This window comes from Lampetra fluviatilis, chromosome 39 (genome assembly GCF_964198595.1).
Source record: "Lampetra fluviatilis chromosome 39, kcLamFluv1.1, whole genome shotgun sequence".
Taxonomy (NCBI): Eukaryota; Metazoa; Chordata; class Hyperoartia; order Petromyzontiformes; family Petromyzontidae; genus Lampetra; species Lampetra fluviatilis.
Genome location: NC_136313.1, coordinates 9,252,078 through 9,278,679, shown reverse-complemented (window position 1 = coordinate 9,278,679; position 26,602 = coordinate 9,252,078). Strand labels below are relative to the sequence as shown.

At 47.5% G+C, this 26,602-nt stretch overlaps 1 protein-coding gene across 3 annotated transcripts in view; it reads left to right on the top strand.

The window, feature by feature from the left end:
- LOC144945974 (semaphorin-6A-like) overlaps positions 1-26,379 on the top strand; it is a 147,270-nt gene extending 120,891 nt beyond the window's left edge. For 2 of the 3 annotated variants that reach the window (XM_078874668.1, XM_078874667.1), the window contains 4 exons: positions 2,514-2,588; positions 10,643-10,701; positions 19,073-19,246; positions 22,892-26,379. In XM_078874668.1, coding sequence (XP_078730794.1) covers positions 2,514-2,588; positions 10,643-10,701; positions 19,073-19,246; positions 22,892-24,675 — 2,092 coding nt within the window. In that variant the 3' untranslated portion in view covers positions 24,676-26,379. The remainder of the gene's footprint in view (positions 1-2,513; positions 2,589-10,642; positions 10,702-19,072; positions 19,247-22,891) is intronic. The other variant, XM_078874669.1, reaches the window with a different exon arrangement.
- The last annotated feature ends 223 nt before the right edge of the window (positions 26,380-26,602 follow it).

The following is a 26,602-nucleotide window of genomic DNA, read 5'->3' as shown; positions in this document are numbered from 1 at the left end:
AACGAGTGGAATGTCATTTCAGTTTCTGCGTCAGATCCAAATGTCCACGGCCATTCACTAAACAAACACTGGCTTCTCTGGACCAGCTTTGTATCTTGCATCTTATCCGGCACATATCTCTTGTATTGCAATAAAGTTCCCAAGTTTATAGTTTTGAGACGAACTTAATTGTTTTGAGATGCACATCTGTGGGTTTGCTTCGTGCTTAAAAACTGATGGAAAAGTTTTCACCTTTTTGTATTGACACACACCAAAAATCAGTGTATATAATAAAAGCTGGAGGAACCATGGTAGTAACTCCCTGCGGGGAGAAACTAATAAAGAGAAATCTAAAGAACTTCTTTCATCACCCACCTTCCTAATCCCCCACCTTAGCCACCACCTCCTGCATCCCCTTTCCTATAAAGAAGAGATTATAAACTATTTATCCTCGCCAAGCACAGTGCCACTCACTTGTAATGTGGCACACAGAGATCTGGATTGGTGGGCCCCCACGAGCTTTGAGTGGGAGGATGTTTTTTTTCTCCCTTTTCTGGATGCATAGCATGCAATGCTCTGTAGCTACGGGTCTTGCCACCATTCCAGTTTTCCTAGAAGATCCTCCTTTGTAGGTAGCGATGCATATGCAAGTCTTCCCCAGCACACTAAACGTCCCAGTTTTGTCAAGTGCCTAATAATAGACCCGTTAAAGGCGATGAATTTACATGCAAGGCCCCCTCCCCTATTCCAGTATTGTGAGATATCCTTCTCGCGATATGGCCCGAGTTTTTGAGCCTTAGAGATCGCAACGAGGCTGCAGAAGCCTGATTGCGATCGTCCAGTTTTTTTTTACCAATGTATGTGGAGAGCAGTGTCGAGTGCAAATGGAACAAATGTTAAGGCTGTGGCCTTGCAACTCAGCCACCAAGGACTATTTGCTGGTGGCTTTTGTCAGATGAACCATGATGAGAAATATTTGACCGAGAGACAAAATAAATTAATCATCACTTAAAATTAATCTGCACGCCCCAGTCAGGGATGAAATATTTTTCATTAGTGCCTCGCTCTAAAAAAGACCCTGCATGCATGTTTTAGCAAGCATGTATTGATTAAGAATGGAAATAAGATGAACTTTTTCTAATCAGAGAATGAGCATTTTCTAAATTGAAAATCGTTGTTCCATTCACTTGGCCCGTCAACCGTTTCGTTAAATAGCATGAGGCCCATAGGCCAAAGGTTTTCAACCTCGTGTTGAAGATGAGCTGTACTGCCTGACAGCATATCAATAGAGAGCCGTACCATTTCCACGCCCCGATCTCCACAAATAAAACGGCCAACATTCATATTGCGGTTGTGGCGATTCCAGCATGCCTCTCTCAATGAGGCAGCGCACTCCAGTCGATGACCTCCTCTACCTACACATCACAGCAGTCTTTGTGGACAGTGGCTACAAAGTGCCATTCCTGCCAACCGGCGTCAGCACCAGCACCAATGTGATTTGATGCCCTCTCTGCATGCCATATGGCACGCTCCAGTTAATTCCACACCCCCCGCACCTGCGTGTAACGCAGACTGCAATTAAAGCACGGCAGGTGCGGGCGTGATACATCGGTGGATGTGTAGTCCTCTGAAGGGGAAGCTTCTGCCTGAGTTGGTACCCCCTTCCCCATCTGCAGCCTCACCTTCCCCAGTTAGAGCTTTCCCTCAAAATGACCCACGTCTGCCTACTTTGGCTGCCTTTTGAGCCTCAGGCAATGAGTTTTTTGCACGCCCAGCTGGGGGCTGGGAGAGTCCCAATAAGCCTGTAGACCTTTCACATCTCGCTCCTCTCGCGCCACTTCCCAGTGCCGTGAGGGTCGCTGGCTTCGGCGGGGGAGTCTGGAGATGTTTGAGATGCTACGTGCGGCTGGGGAGCTGGCGGGAGGGTAGGGGGGGGGGAGGGGTTTGCGGGGGGGGGAAGGAGGGGGGTGCGGGCTCTGGGAAGGTTGGTGATCACGTGGACTGTCAAGATGCAACCAGTTACCTTTTTCATTGTCTCGCCTCCCCGACCACTTCCCAGCTTTACACTTCACCTTGCCACGCACACAAGCATTGTTCAAACTTTTAATTAGATGACCCCTTAATGTAAAAGTTAATTATTTAAGAATTTTTCCATTAAGATAGGATTTATGACCTAACACATACAGGCTTGCTAAATATAGATATCTATTAAAAAGCTGTAATTGCTTCCATTATCAAGTTATTGAGACAAGAGTGTGTTGTTTGCCCGTGTGCTGATGTCTTTTTTCACCGCTTGCATGTATTTATCCGTCCACGCTCCCTGTACTCTCGTGTATTTCCCCCAAGTCACACTTTGGTGCCTTTTTATTTATTTCACCTATAAAACGGTCTTGTTCTTCAGTCACGTTCGAAACCTATTGAGACAACTGTGCTATACGTTTCATATCTGAGAATGACTTTCAAAGTATTGAAAATTTTGTGATAGTTAAAAAAAATGTGTGTGCATGTGTGCCCTTGCCCCGGTCGTGCATCAGGAACTGCATAGCGGCACGCGACCCGTACTGCGGCTGGCAGGACGACTCCTGCGCCCGAATCATCTCGCACACGACGTGAGTGCGTTTAATTAGCGCCGTTAATTCTGGGTGCATCGACACCCGGGAAACACATTCGCGTGGGTCTCACCGCCGTCTTAGCCATTTTCTTTAATCACCAAGTGGTCAAATCGCTTCTTCGACTGTGGACGTGTGAAAAATGGGAAGGGGAAAAAAAACGAACGAACGTACTTTATGGACATCGGTGTTTGGTGGAGAAAAAAAAACAATCTCCTTAATAATGAAGCAATTTAGAAACATTGTAATTGATTTATTATGGCGATGAAGACTAATCAATGGGCTTGTCATCGTGAGCCTGCACTGCTTTTCATTCCTCCGCATTAGCTGACTCGCGTTGGCATTATTTTAATTTATGGACTGTCGCCTCTGGTACAGAACTGTTTCCCCAAAACAATTAGGACAGCGCCTTTTGTGTCCGCTAATGATAAATTTCTCCAGGGAGTCAGGTGCATCCGCAGTGGTGGGGGTTATTTATTTATTGTGCTTTCTTGTATTTTACTTTTATTTTTTATCGTACAGAACTTCCGCAAGGACAATGGCTACAAAGCGACCTTGTCGGTCGAGTAATTCATAGGCCTCTGTGTGTTGGTGTCTCAGCCAAATGAACTGTGGCTTATTTATTTGCCTGTCTGCGTTTAGCCCATCAGGGGCCACCCAATACAAGGTCTCCTCTGCGTTTGTGTCTTTTTTTAGAGTGGTTGGCCACGGTGCTTCAGTGGTTTGTGTGCTCGCCTCTGGGTTGGAAGTTCACCATTTAGGTTGCCCAGCTTTCTCGGCACTGCTTCAGAAAACTCACTTGGCATTGGCTGTTGCTTCTTGCCCCAATGAATATTTATTTTTGTTAAATCCCATGTCTCCTTTGCAAGAGACTTGCTATCATTTTTGGGTTCTTACCTCCTCAACGAGGGCTTCCTAACTTAACGGAGCAGTGCTTTGTGTGGTGATATTTGTGGAATGGGAGATCTGTTAGCGACGGAGGGGACCGTGTTCCAGCAGTGGGTTGACAAATAGCTGTAAATTATTGTATTATTATACAAATTACCTCCGCTGATGTGTTACGTTTACATTTTACCCAAGTATTTTTTTTAAGTGGCAACAAATACAGACGATCCAGTCATGGCAGGACTTTTCCCTTTCATATATTTGGTAAGCATGGGCGGTTGGTTATAATGGCTTAGTTTTACAATCCTGAGTTAAATTATTTGATGTCATATTTACATTTGTGCTTTAAAAAGAAGGATTTAAGTCTTATAAGGTAAGGCAAAAAGTGTATGATTAATCATGTTAATAGGACTGCACTTTGGGATTTGCACAAGTTGATTGGAGTTTGTAAAAGTCTTGAACTTAAGCAGCAGCAGCATTGATTTCATCTTGAGGTGCATGTGTTGAGTTAAATCTACACGCAATACAGCAGCATCGTTTGCAAGCAATTGAATGGCTGATGTCTGGGAATACAAGAAAATCATTATGGACTGAGTGGAGCATATTTAAACCATTAGCACACGAATGCAATCACAGGCAGGTCAATGCTTAAACAGGAACAATACAACCTTGGGTACTTTTCAAAAAGCCTTGGTATTCACATGATCCCAGTCTAAACTGGCAGGACCACATGTCAAACAGTTAGCATAGTAATAGATCAGAGGTAGGGACACGGCTTATAACTTACAGTGGGTTAGTGTGATGATGCGGAAAGAGTGACTTTGTTCGATTGTTTGTCTCCAAAAGTGCCGCAAAGGCGGATCACCAAGGTCACATCTGCCGTCAAGAAGGATGGAGGGAGTCGTGCGGGCTACCGTGGTGGAGATCCAGTTAAGATGGATTTGTGAAAATTAAATTTGTTTCGGGGTGACCTTGCAAGAAAAGCTTCCCACCACAACAGACGTTGTTACCTAAGACTTTTACCTGTCCTTTTAAACGCAACGTCACTTTGAGCCGAGAGCGATCGCGACACAATTGTTTTGTCCGCCATTAATTTGAACCAAATTATTTTCGAGGATAATAGGGGAGATGTCATGCTTGTAATTTGTGTTGGCGATAATGATAAAGTTGCAGGCACTGTTATGAATGCTACGTGAGAATCTCTGCGATTTTGTAGATCTGTATGGTTATTTTCTTTCTTCACAGTACAGCCTGACAGCTGTGCTAAGCTGCCTGACATCACTACCTGGCAGCATAGAGTTTAGTCTTGCATTTTTCTGCTGCCAAAAAGTAGAGACTTATACAAACAGATTAAAAATGGAAAGGAGTGACATGGGTGTGAAAGTAACAGTGTTTTTTTGTTTACTGTTCGTCTCTTTCTTTTATCTTGAAAGCACAAGCAATTAGTGAGTGTGAAAGCAGACAAGTTCTCATCGTTTTTAAACACACCCACAGTCCACGGGCCTCCCCCCTACTTTCACAACCCACACACTCTCTTCTATACCGAATGTCGATCTCTGAAATACACTTTCACCGATGCCAAAAGAGATCTGCCGAACCTCCCAACTCCTGTTTACAAAGCGTTAATCAATGTTGCTGCTTGCAAAATACGTGACCTGCTGTATTTATTCTGGGGAACTGTTCATATTTTTATTTTTCAGGTCCACTAGTTCATTACCACATTTTATTGACATTCGTCAGAAATTCTGCCAGACCTCCACGCTGTGCATAACTCAATCACACGAGCTAGGGCTTCCAAGGATTTCCCAACGGCGCTGATTAGCACTTGCCTCTCCGTCCATCTGCAGGCTTCCCACATGAACAGTGATGTTTGTTCACCCTTCCTGACACTCGGTTGCCAACCGGCACTCAGCAATAGAGTACAATGCCTTTTTCTTTGTTTCTCGGTGTCCTTGCGTTTGGCTGCTCTTCAGCCAAGTAATCCAGGGAGAGCAACTGCACCAGCCAGCTGCTATACAACAGACGGCTTGCATATGGAGAATTTGTCTGTGCCACCAGCAGCCGTTCTCTGCCCACTGGCTTAATGAAGGTCTCACTACTATGGGCAGAGCTTCTTCTGTTTTATTCCAGCTGGGTAGATGCAGTGACTCAAAGTGGAAACTCATGATCAATGTATTTAATCCACCTTGCTCCTGGATACAAGCTGATCTCCATGGTAGATGTCCTCTCGGACGCGTTTAATTTCTTGGCCGCGACACTGTCATTTTTCTTTACTGCTGACAGTCGTCCCTTCACTTGATGGGCCTTGCCCAAGCCCACTTGCTAGTTTAAGTTTAGAAACGTGCGTTGAAGAGTATTTGGCTGCTGTAAATTTCCTCATGGATAAGCCACTTCACTGAGCTGTCATTTGTGGCCAGGTAGCTTCTGACAAAAAGCTGTATAGCTCAGTGGGGCATACCGAAAGAACCAAGAATATGAATCCCTGCAGTCACGAAAGCTTTAAATCAAAAGTTTAGTTTTGGTTTAGCCTAAATTATCTTTGACCTATACTTTTTGGTTCTTTCGGTAAAGTCACGTAGGTATAAAATCCAATCCACGTGTTATTGTTGCTTTCTCTCAATGTAATTCAAAGTATAAAAACTGTACGAGGTAAAATGTCGGCCTGCAGGCATCTTGGCTCATCATCCTTCCGAGGTCAATAAAAGATGTACCAATTTATAGGATGTCAATCGTGGTCGTCCTGTGAAGAAACTGTTACCCACCAAAGGAATGTTACCCACCAAAGGAATGTGGACTTCCGGTGGAGATGAACATCACCAAATGCGCATAGAATTCAGACAATTCCATGTTTAATGCCGTAGTCTCACTTGTCCATGTGCCCCTGATTTCCGCTTTAGTTCATTGTTTCGGCCCTGTTGGGAGACTTCTGCAGATTTGAAAGGTGGAATGTATGGTAACAAATAATATAGCAAGGCCATGGCTCTTTGTGCTCTCCTATATAAGTGTGTGTGTATGCGTTAGTTTTTTTGTGTGTGTGTATATGTTCATTTCTATGTTAGAACGTGATGTTGGCCACCCACCCCCTCGTATGCCTAGCTGGCCTTCAAAGGTGCTCGCTAACAGCACTTGTCCCAACAGTATTTTAAGGCTATACGGGGGAGCTTTGCCTTTGTTTTTAACACCAGTGTTGGGATACAAATTTATCTGGGCGTGGTGCTGGCCACACCGTTTACTTTTGCAGATTGGAAACCTGAATAGGTACTCACTCGTGAAATGTGCCCCAATAATACATAAAGGCTATACAGTAAAACCTTGGATTGCGAGTAACTTGGTCTTGCGAGTGTTTTGCAAGACGAGCAAATGTTTAAATAACTATTAATTTGATAAACGAGCGAGGTCTTGTAATACGAGTAGTACGTGTATACGCTTTGTCTGCCGAGCGTCACGTGATCACAACTGATATACGAATGCTTTGATATACGAGTGCTTTGGATTTAAAACACGTTTCCGGAACGAATTATGCTCGCAATACAAGCCAGTTAGGATACTTTCAATCTATTTTCACCGTTATCTTCCCTGGTAGTCTGCATTTAATGGCTCCCTTAAGTATATTGGTTTGTACTTCTGTAAAAGCCAAATCTTGTTTATCTACATGCTTATACATGTTTGCCCTTCACATTTTATTTAATGGATTGGGTCCAAGTTCAGGGATTCATGTTCAGAAGAACCAAACTGAGTAGTTGGTAGATATATGTGTGTGTGTATGTGAAGCATGTTTTGTGTGGGGAGCGGTAGTGTAGCGATAAGCGCACTGCGCTTCGAACCCGGCGACCCGAGTTCAATTTCTGCTCATGACCAAAACAGGGATGAATATTTGAACTGGTCCTGGGCCCTCCCCTAGGTCGACTCAGCCTCAAATGATTACTTGGTATGGAAAACATCAGCACTGGGGAGACAAAGGAGGCCATACGTGGTGCTGGCCCCCCACCCTCGCATGTGCCGTGCTGGCCTTAATAGGTACTCACTAACAGCCAATGCCCCAACAATCAGCTCAAGGCTATACGGGGGAATCTTGGTCTTTGTGCGTGTGTGTGCATACAGTTATCTACCCATGTCCCCGTCAGTGCGTGCGTGCGTGCCTGCTTGTCGTTTCTGCGGACATTTGATTTATTTCTTTGTGTGTGTGTGCTTGTTTGTTTTATTTCCGTTTTGCTTTTCAGGGACACTTTTGTGTCTGTTTTCTTTACAATTTTCGCAGAAAAAGTTCCTAACGAAAATCTCTCACCCACGTCAGATTAACGGCACCTCGGGCTGGCAGCAATCCAGCGTACACAGACCGTTCCCGCTAAAACAAATATAGCTGGCGAGGAAAGATAACGCAACGGTGCATATGTGTGTTTTCATAATAAGCACCAATGAGCTTTTTATTTCGGCTGTGTCATGAGCTGAGTGACTATGGCAGCTATTTGAAAGTCCCCTATGCTCCTTGATTGATTTGAATGATATTCTTTGTGTCTTTCAGTAAAGTCACGTAGAAAGGTTCAAAGAAATAACAAAAAACTACGACGTTTCGATCGCAACACAAGCGGTCGTCATCACCCCCCCCCCCACCCCCTTTTCCTAATGACGACCGATTGTGTTGTGATCGAAATGTCGTATTTTGTTATTTCTTCGCACCTTTCTACGGGAATTTACCAAAAGACCCAAAGAATATGAATTCCTGCAGTCACGAAAGCTTTAAGTCAAGATTTGATTCGACATTTTAAATTTCATTTAGACTATTGGGTGGGGAAAAGAGATGGCCTGTTAGGTTCAGTGGTCACAGTTTCTGGGTGTCTTTCAACCAATACATTTTCTCTTTAACATTCACTTCCATAGCGCATTCAATTAATTATCCTGGTAATTTAATCATTGCTTGATTGCGGGTAAATCAGAGGCCACGGTACGTGGCTAAAATAGATCACCTTGAACTGAGAAATTCACGGAGCAAGCGTCATTTGACATTGAGTCAAACGCACAAGCCAAACGAATGCAGACCAGCTTGCATGTACAGGTGCGCTGATGTCCGGTAAGACCAAGCAAGTTCGATGCCATTGACGTCACGGCCCATTTAAGCTCTTCGCATGATGTCGATTGCTTCTCCCCAGTGAGCGCGTTCTCACCCGTTCGCGACGATGCAGCCAGCCTGAGTGAACAACCCAGTGTACCAGCCACTTGGATGGCTCCACCAACATTTGCGAAGCAGCTAAAACGAAAAAAAAACCTGTGCTGAAAGAGCTGTGAGAAAGTTGTAGCCACACTGCCAGAGCGTGTCAGAGGTCAGCCTTGCTCCGCCGGCAGTTTGCACGACGTCAGCAAACTTAATGGCAAGTTCTACGCGCGGCAGCTTGTTAAGTCAGCACTACTTGTTTGTCTACGGAAGTTCCCACCGGATTCGTTTACGGTGCGTTGTTTGTAATTGGTCTGTGGAAAACCTCGGCTAACCCAACCCAACCCAACCGCCAAGACCCGTTCTCAGCTCTGGTTACATTTAGCTAAATTTCCTATTGTTTAAACTGCCTAAGTCGTTGTCGGAAGTTCTTTTGAGTGAGCACAAATTACAGCTGGCTCCACGCGGGCGGGTTGGGTATGTGGAAACATAACTATACGCGACTGCTCTTTTGTTTTTCATCCGGTGGTTTGTGTCAATACACCTCACAGTGCACTTAGTTTAGGTTGTGTTGACCTATAAAAGCCACACACCCGAGGCAGTTACCTTTTGGGATTGAACCCACATCATTGGTTCAGTTGTAGTGCTGTGGCCACTGCAACCAAAACACAGCCTTTATTGAATTCCTCTCCCCATCGCACACATACAGAGATTTCCCAAATGTTGTGTCGAGTGCCGTTAGCGATCACCTGTGAATGTCAGAATGTCATAAAAGAGGATGCTATGCTCATCAACACACTCGGCTACCTTTTTTTGCGCCGTGCCGATGCTTACACACTATACAGAGTACAAATTTTAAGCCTTAAATTAAATATGGGAGCTCTAAGACAGATTGTTACTATTTGCCAAAGGTGTTATTGATAGCCGGGAAGGTAATCCAGGTTCCTGGAATGGTAAGACCATGCGAAAAGATCCCCCATGTAGCCTTTAACAGACTGTTGGTGCCAAAAAAATCCCCAAATACTAAAACAAAAAACTGACTGTTGAGACAAGTGTTGTTTGTGAGCTGCTATGAATGCCAGCACGGCACACGATGGGGTGGATGGACAGCACCATGCCCAGCCGCCTTTGTCTGCCCATTGTGGTTTACCCACCACACTAGGTACAGGCTTCCCTCGCTTTATGCCGTAGACACATTCCAATAAAAGGGTGCACAAAGAGAAACCGCACAAGGGGACAGCTGCCTACCGAGTAGCGTGCACAGTACACACACAGTGTTGTCCCACGTCTAACCACATAGCCACATGGAGAGTGAATTCAAACTGCATAGAGCGATTTTTTTGGTGGAAATAGGTTAGTCGCATATAGGCAAAATTTGCACAAACCGAACCCGCATAAAGCAAGGGAAACCTGTACTCATTTTAAGGCTGAGTTGACCTCGGAGAGGGTCCAGGACCGGTTCAGATATCGGTCACCAATGTGGTCAGGAATCAATTCGTACTCTTAGGTTTTTTCGGTAAAGTCACATAGAAAAAAACCTAAGAGTATAAATCCTTGCAGTCACGAAAGCTTCAAATCTAGAAGGAATCAATTTGGGTCGCTGGGTTCATAGTACCTTGCGCTAAACATTGTGCCACCGCTCCCCACACACAGATAAATTCGGTCACTAAGATGCCATTCATACATGCAATTATCAAACAAAAAATGTGTTTCGTAGATATTAATATCAAGGCAAAAAGAGCCTCCCTGTAATACAATCAGCCAATTTGTGTGTATGTGTGTGTGCAGTAATGAAAGGCAAGTGCGGAGTAAGTGGGCCGCTTGTTTTAATTGCAAGCCACCGGGAGTGAATGCTGGCGCACTCTGCGGTGCCTTTTCAAACGCTCCGGCGTTTTTCCGTAGAGCACCGCACAATAAGCGGCGGGATTTTTAAGACGTGAAAAACCAGCCCCTGTTGTTCTCGTGAATGAGCCTCCGGCGGCGCGACTGTGGCGTTTTTTTGTGTTTTTCTTCCTCGCAGGGATCTCTACGAGCAGGATGTCGACTTTGGTGACACGAAAGGGATGGCCGATTGCCAAGGTCAGAAAACTTCCCATATTATTAAAATTGTATTTATTTCATTCCTTGCCACTTGGCGAGTACCCAAACCCACACGCTAAACCCCCACTGCCCCCTCCCCACTCACCGCACAGCCCCCTCGCCACAATCTGGATTACGTGCACCAACGCACGCATTAACGAGGCCTTGGAAAATGTGTGTGAACGCTAATGCCATTTAATAGAATGTAGTTAATTTTACAAGAACACAGCATTTTGAAATGACAATAACTTGTTCACGTCCAACTAAATTGAAATCTGTTAGTCATATTTTTCACCGCTCCGCAGACTACCGCATTTTTTGGTAGGACTTCAATTCTGCCCAAATAGATGCCTGACTGCCATTGCCAAGCAGTGCCTGTGCGTGTGTGCACAATCACGTAAATGGGGCAAGGAGTGTGTGTGTTAGAAGAGGAGGAAGTATTCCCATCCCAGCATGCTCATTTCCTGAAGGAAACTCTAAATTAATCAAGCGGTGACTGCAAGCGAGGGAAAAAAGAGCACGCAAATAGCCGAAATCATCTACGTTTATTACATACAGAAACAAGCCGATAACCAAAACAATTACAATGAACGCCGTAGTTTGTGTTAACGTTGCATTTATTTGCGTGTAATCTCTGTCTGCTGGAGGCTAGAAAATCCCTAAGGTTGCAGTGTCGTGTCGATTCCTGCTGTGTAAAGCTGGTAACATTTTTGTTTGGGGCCATTATGGTAACACCGTGTGTGTCTGCACCAAAAACTATTCCTCATTAAAGATTCACCTTAAGTGGGCTTTTTTGACCCTTTTGACAGACGGCCCCGTTTACCTCTAATGTATTTGGCCCTGAGAATACAACCGTGGCCAAAATGCTTAATCCTAATAGCCTTTGAGAGAACCCATAATACGTAAGGTGTGTACACACACAAACACGGGTGTGTATGCATCTGTACATGTACGTACCTGTGCGTGTTTGTATGCACATGGAAACACACGTAAGGCAAAGCCTGTGTGTTTTTACTTTACAATTTTCCTTAATATCGTCACATAATTTCTCTTCGCTTTGTAATAATAATTTTTGTATGTTCTTGCCTTCTGTTTCTCTTCGCCTTAAGTGCTATGATTTGGGGCACTGGTACTTACCAGTTGAAATTGGAATACGTTTCCTTTGAAAGAATGTCACAGAATGTTCAGATGTGCATGTTGGCAGCCCACCACCTTTATTAGCAAGCACCTTACCAAAGCGTTTTCGCAAAGTTTAGCACTTTTTGAGGTGAAAAGGAAAATGAAAGGGACAATAATTATGCTCGTGCACAATGTATAACTCTTGTAGGATTTGGACTCGGTGTGACTGAATTGATTTGTCATCTGGCACTCTTTATTTAGCCTCTTGCTTGGGCTGGCGAGTGATTTCCTGGTCGAAAACTCATCATGGGAAAGGAACTTCAAAGTAGAGAACTCATCCGAATGTTTACCAAAATGAAAGCTGGAATTTGCTTGTTCAACGGCACACCCCCTTTGGCAATCCGCTGCCCACTCACCCTGGGACTGAACACAACGAGCTCTGGATTGTGGTCCAAGGTGCTCCAATGATATTAAATAATATAAATAACCTGTGGCTTTTTACACCAGTCAAAGAAAATGGCAAGAGGACACGCACATATTTTAATAGTTTCTGATTTGAGTGTTTAATTACATGAGGTGTAAACCTTGTTAATTAGAACCACATTCCAAGAGTTTCAATTTGAATGGAAAATGCAGTTTTGAAATGTAAAGTTTTGCAACTTCAAGCTTTACAATTTTAAATAAAAAACTGAATGATTTCCCTCATACCATCCAATCTCTATACCGCAGACAAATAAGACATGCCCTTATTTTCATTGTGTTCAACACAATATATGACATGCAACTGTGCCCTGCCTTTGTATTAGTCAGGACTGTTGGTACCATTTGTGTTACAATACTACATTAGATACCCATACACTGGGTCCCCTTCTTTCTCTAGGAATTGATGGGCCTGCCTTTGCTCACATTCATTGCTGTGAGCGAGCGTCCTTGCTTTCGCGCCGGAGCCACGAGTTAGATCTCGCTCAACGCGCACCGACAAAACACGAGGCAGACACCCACGGGAAGGGCACCCTTGCGAGCAGCATTATGCTCGCTCCAAGGTTCAAGGCAGAATGCAGTTTGTCGAGCACTGGAGGCGGTTTTCAGGCGAACGTTGTATCGATGCCCGTGTTAAATGGTGATTTCTATGGGGCCAGAGAGAGCGAGAGACGAAAGGCCACAGCAGAAAGGGGAGGCATTTATTGTGTGATGTGGTCTGTACACAGTTAAATTATGCCTTCAAATGCCACGTTAATTGTGAGGTAGTGGGAAAGGTGTCCATAATTAATGTGCCATGTTCATCGCCTTTGTTATTGTCGTAGTTGTCATCATCAACGTCGTGTCTTTTCGCAAGGGTCGTCTGTTCGGTAGCTCAACACACGGGGGTGACGGAGCCCTCGAAAGCATTGACGGAAGGGCAGTTCAGTAATTGTGGATAATTCTTCAAGTTGGGCTGTGACACCAGCACACAATGGCTTACTGTTGCAATTGCCATGGGCTTTTTATGTCCGCACGAATTAGCAGACGTAATGTGTATTTGATTATGTTCCAGCAGCTCATTATCATGGGAGAGAGTATTGATGTTTTTAAAGCAACGATCTCCGAACACAGACAGAGCCACACTGTCCACTAGAATGTCCTGCTTGACATAATAATAATAATAGTGTTAACAAAAATAAGGATAATGGGCTGATTTTAAAAGAAATTGAAAGCAGAAAATACACTAATTGTGTTGCAGCCAAGCAATTCCATCTCTTAGAACATTGTGAATAATTGTTAAATTGGTGTGGTTTATTTTTTTGATGGGGAGATTTTGGTTAGAGAATGATACAAAACGTTTAGCTTTGGCTTTACAGTGACCCAGTTTGTCATCTTTTCTGGCTGGGGAAACAAATTTGTATTCAGCATAAATTGGACAACTCTTAAAATATATACCAAGGTTATATTGCTACACTCACCTGTAACGACACTTCAGCGGAAGTAAAATTTGTCATAGTTCCTTTTGTTATGCGTAGAATTGGTTTCCCAAAAAAATTCAATGGGGTTATTTTGACAAAATTAATACTAATTGTTGTAGTTATCCCAGGCCAATCTTCTTTCTTAAATATTTTTTTTAACCTGCCTCCCTGCTCACCTTGCACTCCACACCTCCACACAACACACCAGATGGTTTTGTGTTATTGGAAGGCATGAGAGAGGTGAAACTCATTGGCAGTAAACACTTACCGTTCTCCCACGTGGTGTTTCACACGGTGTGTCTCGTGCAAGGATGACAATATGGCTTTATTTCTACAGTCAATTGAGGGGGAAGGGAACCAAAGTGCCCACAATTTTTTGTGGATTTTTTTAAATTGTATAAAAAGCCACATTTGTCATGGGAAAACTCCTTACTCCACAGAGGGTGCCAGCAAACGAGGTCACGAGTGAGTGCTGCTAGTCTGCCATTACACCCGACTTAATGTATTTCAAAATAATTTTCCCTCCTGGGAGCATGAGCATAATTTTACCATAAAGCGTCGCGCTTGGGAGACCGGGCTTGGTCGATCGGCTGCAGCCTTGTAGCTCGACGCATTTATAGTCTTAGGATGCAGCCTTTCGGGAGAGGATGGGTTTTGGATGGGGGAGGTTGAGGGTGCGCACAAATTTGAAAGAGGTTGAAGACCTTTAGGGTGGGTCTACGTGGTGGTGAGAGGTGGAAGGATAGAGAAGGGCAGCAGAGGGCAACGCGGAGGAAGAGTCGACCGTGAAGGTATGAGCACAAAGGTGTGGGGTGCAGAGCGAGTGGCGCTCAAGCTGGTTTTGAGTTGCAGGTATCAGTAGCTGTCCAAGGTTGCCCAATGCTGTGTTGTCTAAAGCTCAGGTGGTATTTGGCATTCAACTCAATCTGCCGTCCAAGCTGTTTTTTTTTTTGCCAGAGGTAACCTTGCCTTTGAAATCGCCTGCTCATCTGCACAATGCTGGCAATGGGCAACTTTGAAACCGCCGTAAGTGGAGTATTCAGAAGCAGCTGTCTGCCCATTGGTCCATAATGACAGTCGCTTTTCTGCAGAGCCTTTAACATAAATAACCTGAGCCGTGTAACCGGAGGCCTTAAGCGGTTAAAGATGTCTAGGAATTGTTTTACGGCAAAAAAATCATTCCAGTTTTATTATGAGTTACAATAACAATATAAGAGACTTCTCTTGACATTTTAAATGTAAGTAAGGCGATAAAGCACTAAGCTGATTTTAAAGCAGTGCAGTACTACAGCACACCTAAAGGCTTGCCCGCAACTGGGTCTAATCAATCTTGCTGGGTCACCTTTGACCTCGGTTGCCATAACGATGGTGGAATTGATGGCCCATTGTCTGGCCTCAAAACCTTTTTGCACGGCTTGACCCCTTGACCTGTCCATTGACTAGCTGAGCTCATGTGGGAGGGACGGGCACTGAGTCTGGTCATTGCTGGGGCGGAGAACGTGAGCTTTAGCAGCCGCCCACAATATCTGTGTGTGGGGGGGGGGATCCCTTCATGGAGGGTGGCTTTTTTAGGGGGAGGGGGGAGAAAGGATAAGCCCGTAGAACCCGATCCTGAACCCACGTGAGTATTTTTCACAAACGATTTGCATGCTCATAGTTTGCACGTTGAGGCATGGCGTGCCTACTTAGGGGCACCTTTTGCTGATGGGACGTCGCAAAGAATCACTGCAACAAATAAGCCACTTTATTTTAGTTTTGTGGCACATTGAAGCAACTCTGCAATGAGTTGTTTGCTTATGCGTGGGGCTCAATTTAACCACACGCCGCAACTAACTTGCAAAGTGGGAGCTTGCAGCTACTGCAGCATGACCAAGCCGGTGCCTCATGCTGTACACTTACAAACCTTCAAGGCTCATATCAAAGTTGTGTTTGTACGCACCACCTATTTGCTCTGCAGTTGCTCACAATTTGCGTGCTTACGCTGAAAATGCTGCCCTTTTCGACTGCCTGAAGGGAAAGAGCAAAGTGTGATTCTGCTCGTCTAGCCCTAGAGGTCTTCATACTTTGTTTCACACAGAAAGAACGGACATTTAGTGGCACCAAAACTTAACACCAATTAACAGCTTGTGCACCAATCACTTCGGCTGGCAATGCAAGGGCGAGTGGGGTTAGGGTTTTGTTTTGAGTAGGTGGGTAGTAAGAGATATCTGTTATTGATCTGAAGATGGACATGCTGGGGGTGGGAGTAGGAATTGCTTGGGAGTGTGGGAGTGCGAGGTGGATTTGAGGGGAGGGGCAGCCGGGGCATTGACACTGAGTTTTTGGCTCCTTTTGTGCTTGCTCCGCAGCATGGGGCCTGGAAAAACACTGTGTGTGTGAAACTGCCCCCCGTCTATTCAGAGTGCAGAGAGTGCGAGCCAGCGTGTGAAAATGTCATTTCCCTGTGTTGAGGTGCTTCTGTGTGCGTGCGCAGCGGTACGGGCACGGGCGGGCGGGGGGGTGCATACGTTTGTGCGTGTCCGCCCTCACGCACACGTGTGTGTGCACGCGTGTTTTTGAAAATGTATGTGTTTTTTGCATGCCGTGTGTGTGGGTTTGCATGAACGTGTGTGTGTGCCTGGTGCACGTGTACGTGCGTGAGCTCTTGTGTGTACTTATACAAATGTGTGTGCTCCCTGGTGTTGCATATTGACCCTTGCTGCATTGTGCCCTCCCCAAGCCACTGTTGTCACTTCCAAAGCATTTACAAAAGCTTCTTCCGCAGTGTTTTCCTAACGCTCCTGTTCCATTTGTCAGCAGCAGCTTCGTCTTTCTTCTGTTTTTCCGTTTTGTTCCCTAATTCTTTCCTCTCCATGCAAATCGCGTTATCGGGCTTTTCTTCTGCTTACAGAGGGGCTGGAAACTGTCATATTGTTGCTATTCATTTTCATTCCCACACAAAAAAACGAAAACATTAAATAGTTACTATTTCACCGACAGGTCTACTTTTGATCTATTTTTAAGCAACAAAAATGCTCTGAAGATGTGTTTTGCTGAAAAATAAACCCATTATTGTTGTGGTCCATAGTACATAATTTAATCGTTACTTGTATTTTACTCCAGGCTTATTCGGCCTAATCCTTAACCCAATCTCAAGGATATTAATTAAGTTGGTCTGCAACCCCTGCAGTTTCAGAAAGTGGTATACCAGGTTTGTTTTGAGCCTGTCTCATCCACAATGAGTCTCTACAACAACATTCAAAGCTGCAAAAGGAAATTCTAAATTACAACCCTGAAGCTTTGCTAGAGTGCCCGAGGAACTTGATGTCCTCGTTTTTTTTTGTGAGCGCACGGAACATCTGCGCTTCCCGCACAGCCGCTAACAACTCATCCGGCAGTGCCGCTAAAACCAAAGACCACCCGAGGCGTTTTCGGATATTGCCGTGAGAATCTATTGCATTGCGCTGGATTTCACACCCTCCGAGTTGGCGATGTTCTTACACCGCAACCTGCCCAGTGAAGATGGTCTTCCTCCCCCAACACCCACCTCCCACCCACCTTCCACCCACCTTCCAAGATGAAGGAGCGTTTATACTCCATGCTGCCTGCACTTCTTCCCCACCCGCGCCCCTCTACCACACGACCGCATTTTGGCTGGCTGACAAGTGGCACTAGTAATGGGATTAGTTTTCTGGGGGCAGAGGGTATGAATGGGATAGTGTGAAGAGTATGACCGTGTACTTGGCTACCTTCCAAACGGCTCGCGTGACACGGCTTGACGAGATGGATGTTACCTCCCATCTTTCCTTGTGCTGACAGCAGTGGTCTCGAACCGGACCCCGTGCATTTATGAGCAACAACAGGGGGGGGGGGGTGGACACGGCCTTACATGTCAGGTTTGTCCGGTAGCTTTTAGGCCTCGCACGGACTGTTGCATTGAAGCGCTCCATTGATTATTTTAAGTGGTTAAATATGGTTTGGGATCGTTTCAAGGCAGTTTATTCTTTAATATTAGATTTTTTTGTGTGTTTGGTCAGTGGGTTTCTGCAACAAGTCTATTTTGACGTCGAGTCATTGCCGAGGTTACCCGCCACCGTCATCCCAAGCGGCCTGGGAGAGCATAAAGCCCCACGTGAAAGAGAGTTTTCAGTTTCAACAGCTGTCCCTGTTGTCAAATTTCTTTCATTCAGTGGATGAAGCCAACTTAGCAATGTACAGTGGCCAGTGGGCTTGCCATCGCGTGTCACTGGGACACTTCAGCAGTTTTCATCTCGAAATCTTTTGGCGCCGTTTTGAAATTAAACTTTAAAACTGGGCAGGAAACACACGAGAGGAGCGTTTTTCTGCCCCCGACCCGTTGCATCCGAGGCCCAATGATCTTCAGCGATGCACTCCGCTGTGTAGCCATCACATCACAAATTCCACCGAGACCACGCAAAGCGAGTGAGAATGGTAACAGCCAAGTCGAGAGAGAGAATTGGTTCAGACTCTTAAGTAGCTCACAGAATGGGCTTGTGGAATACAATGGAAGTATGTTTTTCCCTTAGCTGTACTACTGTCCCCAAGCCACCATTTTTAGATAACTTTAAAGCTCCTAATGTATAGCAGGAAGGCATCTTTAACGACTTTTGTGAGGCTGTCTTGGGCGTTTTTAATTTGGACACAGGTCTGTGGGCAAACAGCATCGATTTGCTTTGTTCTTTGAAGCGAGCTCATCCATTCACGCATTTATCCTGACATCCATCTATCAGCGTCTGTGTATCTCTGGTTGGTGTTCTGTCTCTTGGCATTTTCCTAGCGGCCCTTCTGTCCATGCATCTTGTATTTTACCAAGACATACAGTGAGGGTGCAGAACTGTTGTATAAATTGTGCAAATGCGTCATCAGTATGCAGTTGTGCTCATTCCTACAATTCTTTCTGGAGTATAAATATCCATGACATGGCAACCTGTTTTCAATCATTTGCATTTCTACATTAAAAAAACATGATATACCTACTTGTAGAATCAAGAATTAAGAAATCAATATGTAGTTTTTGCAAAAAAACACATCCCTTGCTACATCCTAATCTGTCCCTCGATGCGTCCTCGTTCAGCAAGTTTTGTAGTACGCCAACCTTCCATAATTTGTCTGCAGTTTTGCTCAAAGTTCCCCGTGAGCATTAGCAAGGTGTGAGAGCGCGCGCACAAATCCGCACACGAGCACCCCAGTGACAAGCGCTTTCGCTCGGGGAGTCCCTTCCCCGTAAAAGGGGGGCACACGTGCGCGCACGGCAGAACGGCAGCACGGGCGTAACTCTCAAGGAGGGGGCGATGTTCCCGTTGTACCGACAGTGACAGAGGCGGCCCATGGCGCTGCCGCCGCTGACACCGTCGGAACAGAGGCCCCCCTTAGGCCCCCACATGTGGGCCGGGTGGCACTCGGTCGGTCCTGGTCCCCTGACCGGCGCCGGCTCGACGCCGATGACCTTGCGGAGGCGCTGCCCACGGGCGCGCTTCCCCCCGATGGTAAGGCAGCCTTCAGGCGAGCAGCCAGGTCACCTTTGAGGCTGGAGAGCCACTTTCAATATCGGCTAATTGTAATCAACCCAGAAGCCATTGAGAGACGTGTGTTTTCTCTCATCACCTTTCAGGCCCAATCAACGCCGATTAATTTTGGAGAAAACCTGAGATTCTGTAACCAGGGTGTGGAATGTCTAGGGAATGGAGCACCTGTGATAATTGGGGATGCTGTAAATTGGTTGAGGGAGAAAGAAAGATTCCACAAAAGTCTCTTGATTCAATTTAGTATTTTTTTTGTACTTGTCACTTTGGATATATTTTTTTTAATACATGTGCCGCAAGATAGATTTTTATAAAATAAAACCAGTTGACGTGTTTCGTACGCTTGGAGATTATCCGCAAGCCGGTTAAATTGGCATCGGTGAGTAACTTTTTTCTGCTGTTTGAATCAATTGCCGGCAATTTTATTCATTGAGCCTCCCTTACCGCGAAGCCTGCACCAGCTTTTGCTCAGTCAGCAGCGTTGTTCATTAGGAGTGAAGAGGCTATTTTGGGTTACGTGTTTGACTTGCTCAGTGCATGACTCTTAAGACAAACTTAACAGAGACTACATTGATTAAACGTTATCGTTGAAAGTGTTCATTTCCCTCCAGATCTTTCCACAAGGATTAGTTGAAAATTATCACCTGCCATCACATACTAAAGTATGAATTACAGGTTTCTTATTATCAAATAAAAACAAGTTGGCTTGATTTATGTAAGATGGCTCATTAACATAGGACGTCTCCGGAATTCAGATTTTGCTTACAATGTCTTCGGACAGTCGCGTGATGGCTGCATCACCCCCCCTCCCCCTCCGTACGTCACTGTACCTTCCAGCCATGTCAGGACTGCTGGGAGAAATTTCAAATATTTATGTTTACCCGAGTTCAGAGAGCAGTAATTTAATTTCCGAACACCAGGCTATTCCTCCGCACGACGGAATGAAATGCGGTCACTGCGTTGTCGGGTACAACTGCGAGAGCTTACAACAAACACCCTCAAACCCCTTGTCGGCATGAGCAAAAAAAATGAAACCGCTCAGGATACAGAACTCATTTTTCTCCAAAGGCGAATCTTGTATTAAAAATCTTACATATGCTGGCTTCTTTTACTAACATCTATGTTCCCACAAAACCAATTATATTAGTAATATGCATTAAACGTATTACAATTGAACTTCTTAATTAATTTGCTTCGATGCATATTAATATAATTCAAGTGTCAGGAAGTGTAATGTTCCCTCTTGCTCCTCTCCAGTTTTCAAAGGGCCTGATTATATTTTACTTGAATTTGCATTTTTTCTTTTACACTTGCTTTGTTTTAATGCTGTTATAATTTGTTGCAAAGGGGGGGGGGTACCCTTGTGCGAGAGCCACTTTCATTTTACAACTTGACCTCGGAAGAGAATCGGTCGCACTCTTTCCAGCTACAACTTTACCCGGCAATCTAATGCGCAGCTGTGCTGTATTTTAATCGGACTTGCAAGTGCAAACGTGCCAACTTAAGTAAGAGTAAAACAAAATCTATTTTGACTTAAAACTTTCGTGACTGCAGAAATTAATATGCTTGGTTCTTTCGGTAAAGTCACGTGACTTTAACGAAAGAACCAAGAATATAAAAAAAAAGATCTTACAATACAATCTTGTTAAGCCAAATCTTACGAGTGCGCTGCACTCCTGATTAATTCAGCAGCTCCTCCCATTGGCCGCTGCTTGCCGGGTGTTGTGTGTGTGTGGCACTTCGTAAAATTAATTGGATTTCGTTTTGGCTGTACCACCAAGCACCATTAGCATTAATGCATCGGGTACCCCTGAGCTGTCATCCCTTTCTTTCTGTTCATGAGTTATTGCAACTTGATTTTAATTTAATTCAACTCCCTTTTTTGCATTTGCATATGTTGAGCTATGAGTTTTTGATGTTTTTGTGTTTTTGTTGCATTCGCATCTTTGCCTCATTTCCGTATTGATTTGACATTTCAGCTTTGTTGTGTATTTCATTGATTTTATTTAATTTAAATCAAATTGGCTGCTACCTGGATGTTACCTGAAGGAAAAAGAAAGAGGAAAAAAACACCAAAAAAACCTAATTCTGTGTAAGCTGTCAAAAGCGCAAATTAGGTCAAGTCTAAACAATGCGGCGAACTTGGAGTCAACCAGAGCTGTTCCCTGGCTTCAACTCTGAACGTGCCTCGCTCTTCTCTCTCTTCACAAAGCAGGACCCAGAGAGGCAACGAACTTTACTTACTCGCTCCCTCCCTCGCCCGCCCGCGTGTGGGTGACCGTGGGCCGAGCCACCCGCCGCTCCCTCCCTCCCTGCCCCCACCAATCAAACCACGTTTGCGTACGCACGCACGCACGCGCGCGCGTGTGTCATTGCACGGTCCCGCTCACCACGGGGACTCGTTAGTAGCAGCTTGCTGGAGAGGAACGGCCCCGTGCAGCCCCCTGTGCCTGTCGTCCTGGGAACCTTGCCAGCACTCCCCATTCCTCATCTCGGCGGTGCCTTAATCCGTTTTTGTTTGTGCGTACACGTGTTTGTGTGCGTGCTCGTCTTTGTATGCGTGCGCGCACCTGCTTTGCATGTCAGGCGAGGCACAGTGTGTTGTGTTGCGTGTGTGCGTGTGTGTGCGTGCGTGCGAGCACAAGTGTTTTTTTGTACGCGCTTATGCATACCTTGTACCCTGTTTTCGTTTTCATAGCTGCTGCCTTCTGTTCACAGTGACGCTGCGAGACCAAGAGTTTGCATTGCTGTACACGTGCGTGTGTGTGCGTGTGTGTACGGAAGATGAATGAGCACTTGTGCTTACCCTCCGCTCATCACGGAACGACGCCAGCAACAAGACCGCACAGCGCTGTGAACGCCCTTTGCGTCGCATTGTTTATGTTCTTAGTTGCGTGCGTGTCCTTGCGTGCCTGCGCACGCGTACTGGAACGCTAAAGCTCATGGGAAGTTGTTGTTAATTGTTGTTAGTTTTCTTTTGTCGATTTGTTTATTTATTTTATACGAGTATGCCCCACGACATACTTGTCTTCCATCTCATTAACATCCTTACGTTCTCATCTCCACAGGCATTTGGAGACATGGGGATGTAATTGGCACCGTTGCGGTTGTTTATTTGCAGGTTTCGCTGCACCGAGTGGATGTGCAGGTGGGCCGTGTTCTCTTGCCTTTGATGTCTAGAGTTGATGTTCGTTATTCGTGAATTTCTCCCCCACCTCCATTGTTTTAGTTTATAATTTGTAACTTTTGTTTTTATCTGTTTTTCTTTTTTATCCCCCTCGCTTCTCCTCCCCACTTTTATTTTTCGTTACGTAAATGCCTTTGGCTACCAACATCTCACACCCGCCATCACCCTCGTTCTCACTCTCCCACGCCGCCACGACCCGCATGTCCTTGCTTCCTCGTTTCTCCTCTCCTCGCTTCCGCCTGCCCACACGCTTGTGCCACTGCTGTCGACCTCCTCGCCGCCCTGCCAACCTTCCACGCCGTCGCTTGCCCCCCACTTTCTCGTTGGACCCCCCCGGCCCCTCTCGTCCCCCGTTCCGCCGTCTGCCCTCCCGCCGCCCACCTTCCTCACCCCCCCCTCCCCCCCCGCCGACGACGACGTAGGTGTCGTGCGCGAGACCCGAGTGGCGGAGAGCAGCTCGCTGGTGCCGGCGGCGCTGCTCGCCATCTGCGTGGTGTCGGCGTTCGTGCTGGGCGCCGTCCTCGCCGTGCTCGTCACCTACTGCTACGTGGGCCGCCGGCGCCGCGAGCGCCACTCCAAGGCGCCCTCGGACAGCCCGCCCGGGCGGCCGTACGGAGCGCCGCGACCCCGCGACCTCCACCCCGCCGCGCGGGGCGTGCCGGCGCCGCCGCACAAGAAAAACGGCGTCCTCACGGGCGCCGCCTGCGAGGACGAGGACGGCGCCGCCCAGCGCAAGAAGCCCAAGTCCGAGCCGCTGCAGCAACAGCGGCAGCAGCATCACCAGCACCTGATCGCGCCCGTCGGCACGGCCCTGCTGGCGGTGCCGGGACACGACAAGCAGGCACGCGTGCCCAACGGAGTGCGCGAGCCCCCCGAGGCATTGACGTCGCCGCCGGCGCCGCACCCGGAGCTGCCGGGGCTGCCAACTCCCGAGTCGACGCCCGTGCTGCAGCTGAAGAGCGCCACCGTGGGCAGCAACAATAACGAGTACGACGCGGCTGCGCGGGGCTACGGCGTCCTCGTCGTCCAGGAGAGGGACGGCCACTCGTGCTCCAGCGACTCGTCGGGCCGTGGCTCCAACCGCCACTCACTGCAGCGCTGCCCGCAGCGGGTGCCGCGCGCCCTCATCCTGCCCACGGAGCGCGGGCGCAGCTTCCTGTACGGCGACGTGTGCGACGGCGACTCGGAGCGCGGCGTCCGCCTCGGCGCGATCTTTCCGACAGTCGAGTCTCCCCAGGGCGCAGTGGTGGGGGGCCACGGCTCCCCGGGATGGGCGCTGCCCCGGCCGCCACCGGCGGGGGGAGGCTCCTTCTCGCCGCACGCACAGAGGCCCCAGGACGTCCCGGACGTGGCCGCGGGCGGTGAGCGGGTGGGGAGCAGAGGGGGGGAGGTGGCCGCGGTGGACGGCAGCGGCGGCGTCGAGTCGCCGGACTCCTCGCACGAGACCCCGCCGCGGGTGCCTCACCGGGACGTGTCGCTCAAGCGCACGCCCTCGCAGCACACGCCGAGCCGGCGCGTCGACGTGCCCTCCTCCGGAGGCCCGATGCTCGAGCGCCGACCCAGCACAACGCGCTCCGGGAGCAGCTCGGGGTCACTGAGCCGCAGTCACAGCCACAACCACAACCACAGCCACCACCGGCAGCAGCAGCAGCAGCAGCAGCAGGGCTCCAGCAACTACAGCAGTGGGAACGGGGGCGGCGGTGGCTTAGGCGTGCCGCCTTGCACGATGATCGTGCCGGCGACGTCTTGCTGCAGTCCTCGGCTGGCGGTCGGCCGGCCGCCACCAGCGCCGGCGAGAACAGACTCGATACGGTCACGGACGGATGCCGCCCTGGAGACGGCGCTGGCGTACGCCAACGCGCGGCAGCACCCGGTGTGCCGCGCCGAGTCGTGCCGCGTGCGCCCGGTAACGCGCGCCGAGTCGATGCGCGCCGCCACCTATCGGCAACAGCAGCAGCAACAGCAGCCTCATTTGGCTTCTCCCTCATCGGCCTCTTCCCCATCGGCATCGCTCATCGGTACTGGCCTGCACGTGGCCACGACGCCGAACGGAGGATACCATTCTCTGCCGAGGGGTACCCACGGTAGGAGGGGGCACGTGGCCAGGGTCGCCAAGCCTGAGGTGCCGCCCAAGCCGTTCTCCAACGTTGCTTCCCTGACAGTGGCAAGCCAAGCGGCCGGGCCCTCGCACCAGTTTGAGTATTAAATCGCCGTGTAAGGGGTTGCGTCCGCAAGGTGTTCATCCTTGTACATTTAAACGTCATGCATTTTAATAGCTGCGCCCGTTCGTGCCTGGGTGTGCGGCCTTTCGCGAGAGGGTCTCGTTGCCACCACGGGTGGCCCATGTGCTGGCGTGGCGCGTAAGAGAGCGGGTGATTTTAAACGGGTGGAGTGAAGTCGTTTTAAAAGTGCCACATGACACCAAGCTGAAGGTCTTGCACAGCTGTGCTGTGCGCTTTGGTAGCGGGTGTTGCAAGCGAGCGGTCGACCGAGCGGACTGGGGGAATTTGCGAATGGAAGAGGTCACAAATGGCCAGCCCCATCACTCCCGACTCTGGGAACATTTTGTACATTTTGCAGATTACGTCAATGTGAAATGAACACGAGTTCAAAGAAAATGTGCGTTCAGAAAAGGAGAGAAAGGACTATTCCACGTATATATTTTGTTATTCATAATTGAAAAGAAAAAGCTAAAAAAATTTAATATAAAATTAAACAAAAAAAATGTCCTTACCATTCATCGTCAAGTGTTCTAGTTTCTTTCAACATAACCTACCAGAAGTAGAAGCAATGATTCAGTAGAAATCTGCAAAAGCAGAGAGTAGCCGATTTAAAATCAGGAAACCGTAAACGTGTTTTTGTATCGCTTAAATTTGACGAATACTGTACTCGGAATTGTTTGTCGAACGTCTGCGCGCTTTTTTCCTGCACACTGAGGGTGACGCGTTGGCTATCACCATGGCCCCGGTTCATCTGGAGGTGCTAAACCAGTACCGCTGCTTGCGTAGCGCACGCAGGTGCCCGTTGGTAAAGCGCAGTCGCAACTGGACACCACTGACACGCGTCCCTTCATTTACTACTGTTTATGTTCACTGGTGAAGTAACGCTCGAAGCCCAGAACATCGCGCAAAACTGGGTGTAGATGAGGCGGAGCTTAGGGGTCAGTACCTTCTGCCAATCTGAAGGTGCATTTGGCAGCTATGTGGCGTGTGGTGAAGGTAGTGCTTGGTGCACATGTCTTGCGGCAGCTATCGAACGAGTAATCAGACAGAGTTAGCGGGGGGGGGGGGGGGGCCCAGGGGGGTGCTAGGATCTTGTACGCTTACACACAGTGTTTTTTTTTTACGTGGGGGAAAAAAACCCCTCTAAAATAGTGCATTAGAATAACTAAATTATTTTAATCGATGGTGCACTTAATGCAGCATTCATGCCAGGTTTTATTCCCAGGCGTACTATAAAATTAATAATGTACAGCTCTTCGTCAATCCACTGATAGCTGTAGGCCTCCACACGCCAATTTAATTGTGATTTTTTTTTTCCTTTTTTACCATACCTCACAATGTTGGACCGTGGCAAGTTGGTGAAGGAGCAGTTGAGATGCCACTCGCCACTGATGTTAGCCGTGGCCGGGAAATGAAACTCAAGTCGCCACCATCGTCGCACGGTGCCCTGTTTACCCACTGCACCAGCGCCTCCCCCTAATAACAACAACTGAGAAGATAAATGTGCATCGGGTTTTAAACACACGACACCGGCCTGTTGACGTTAGTCCAGGTGAGGTTGTAGGTGCAAGAGTGCACCAAATTGACAGCACCGCACCTCCTTTTCTTCATTGGGCATTTGAAGATTTCATTAACAAAAATTTATATTTTAACCTAGACGGTCGCCTATTACACTGTTGTTTGCAAGAGAGGGGGCGGTGGGGGGGCTGGGGCCGGGTGGCGGGGGGAGTAGCTCACGCAGCCGTCTTAACGTGCGCCTGCGCGCGTACGTGACCTGGTTGCAACGCTGCGCGGGTTGAGCGGCGCCCATTGGTCCCCGCCGCCGCTGCTGCACCGGATGAGCACCTCGAGCGTGTACGCTCCGCGCGTATCCTTCGGCAATTAACGCCTCTGTGCGTGCGCTCATTTGGT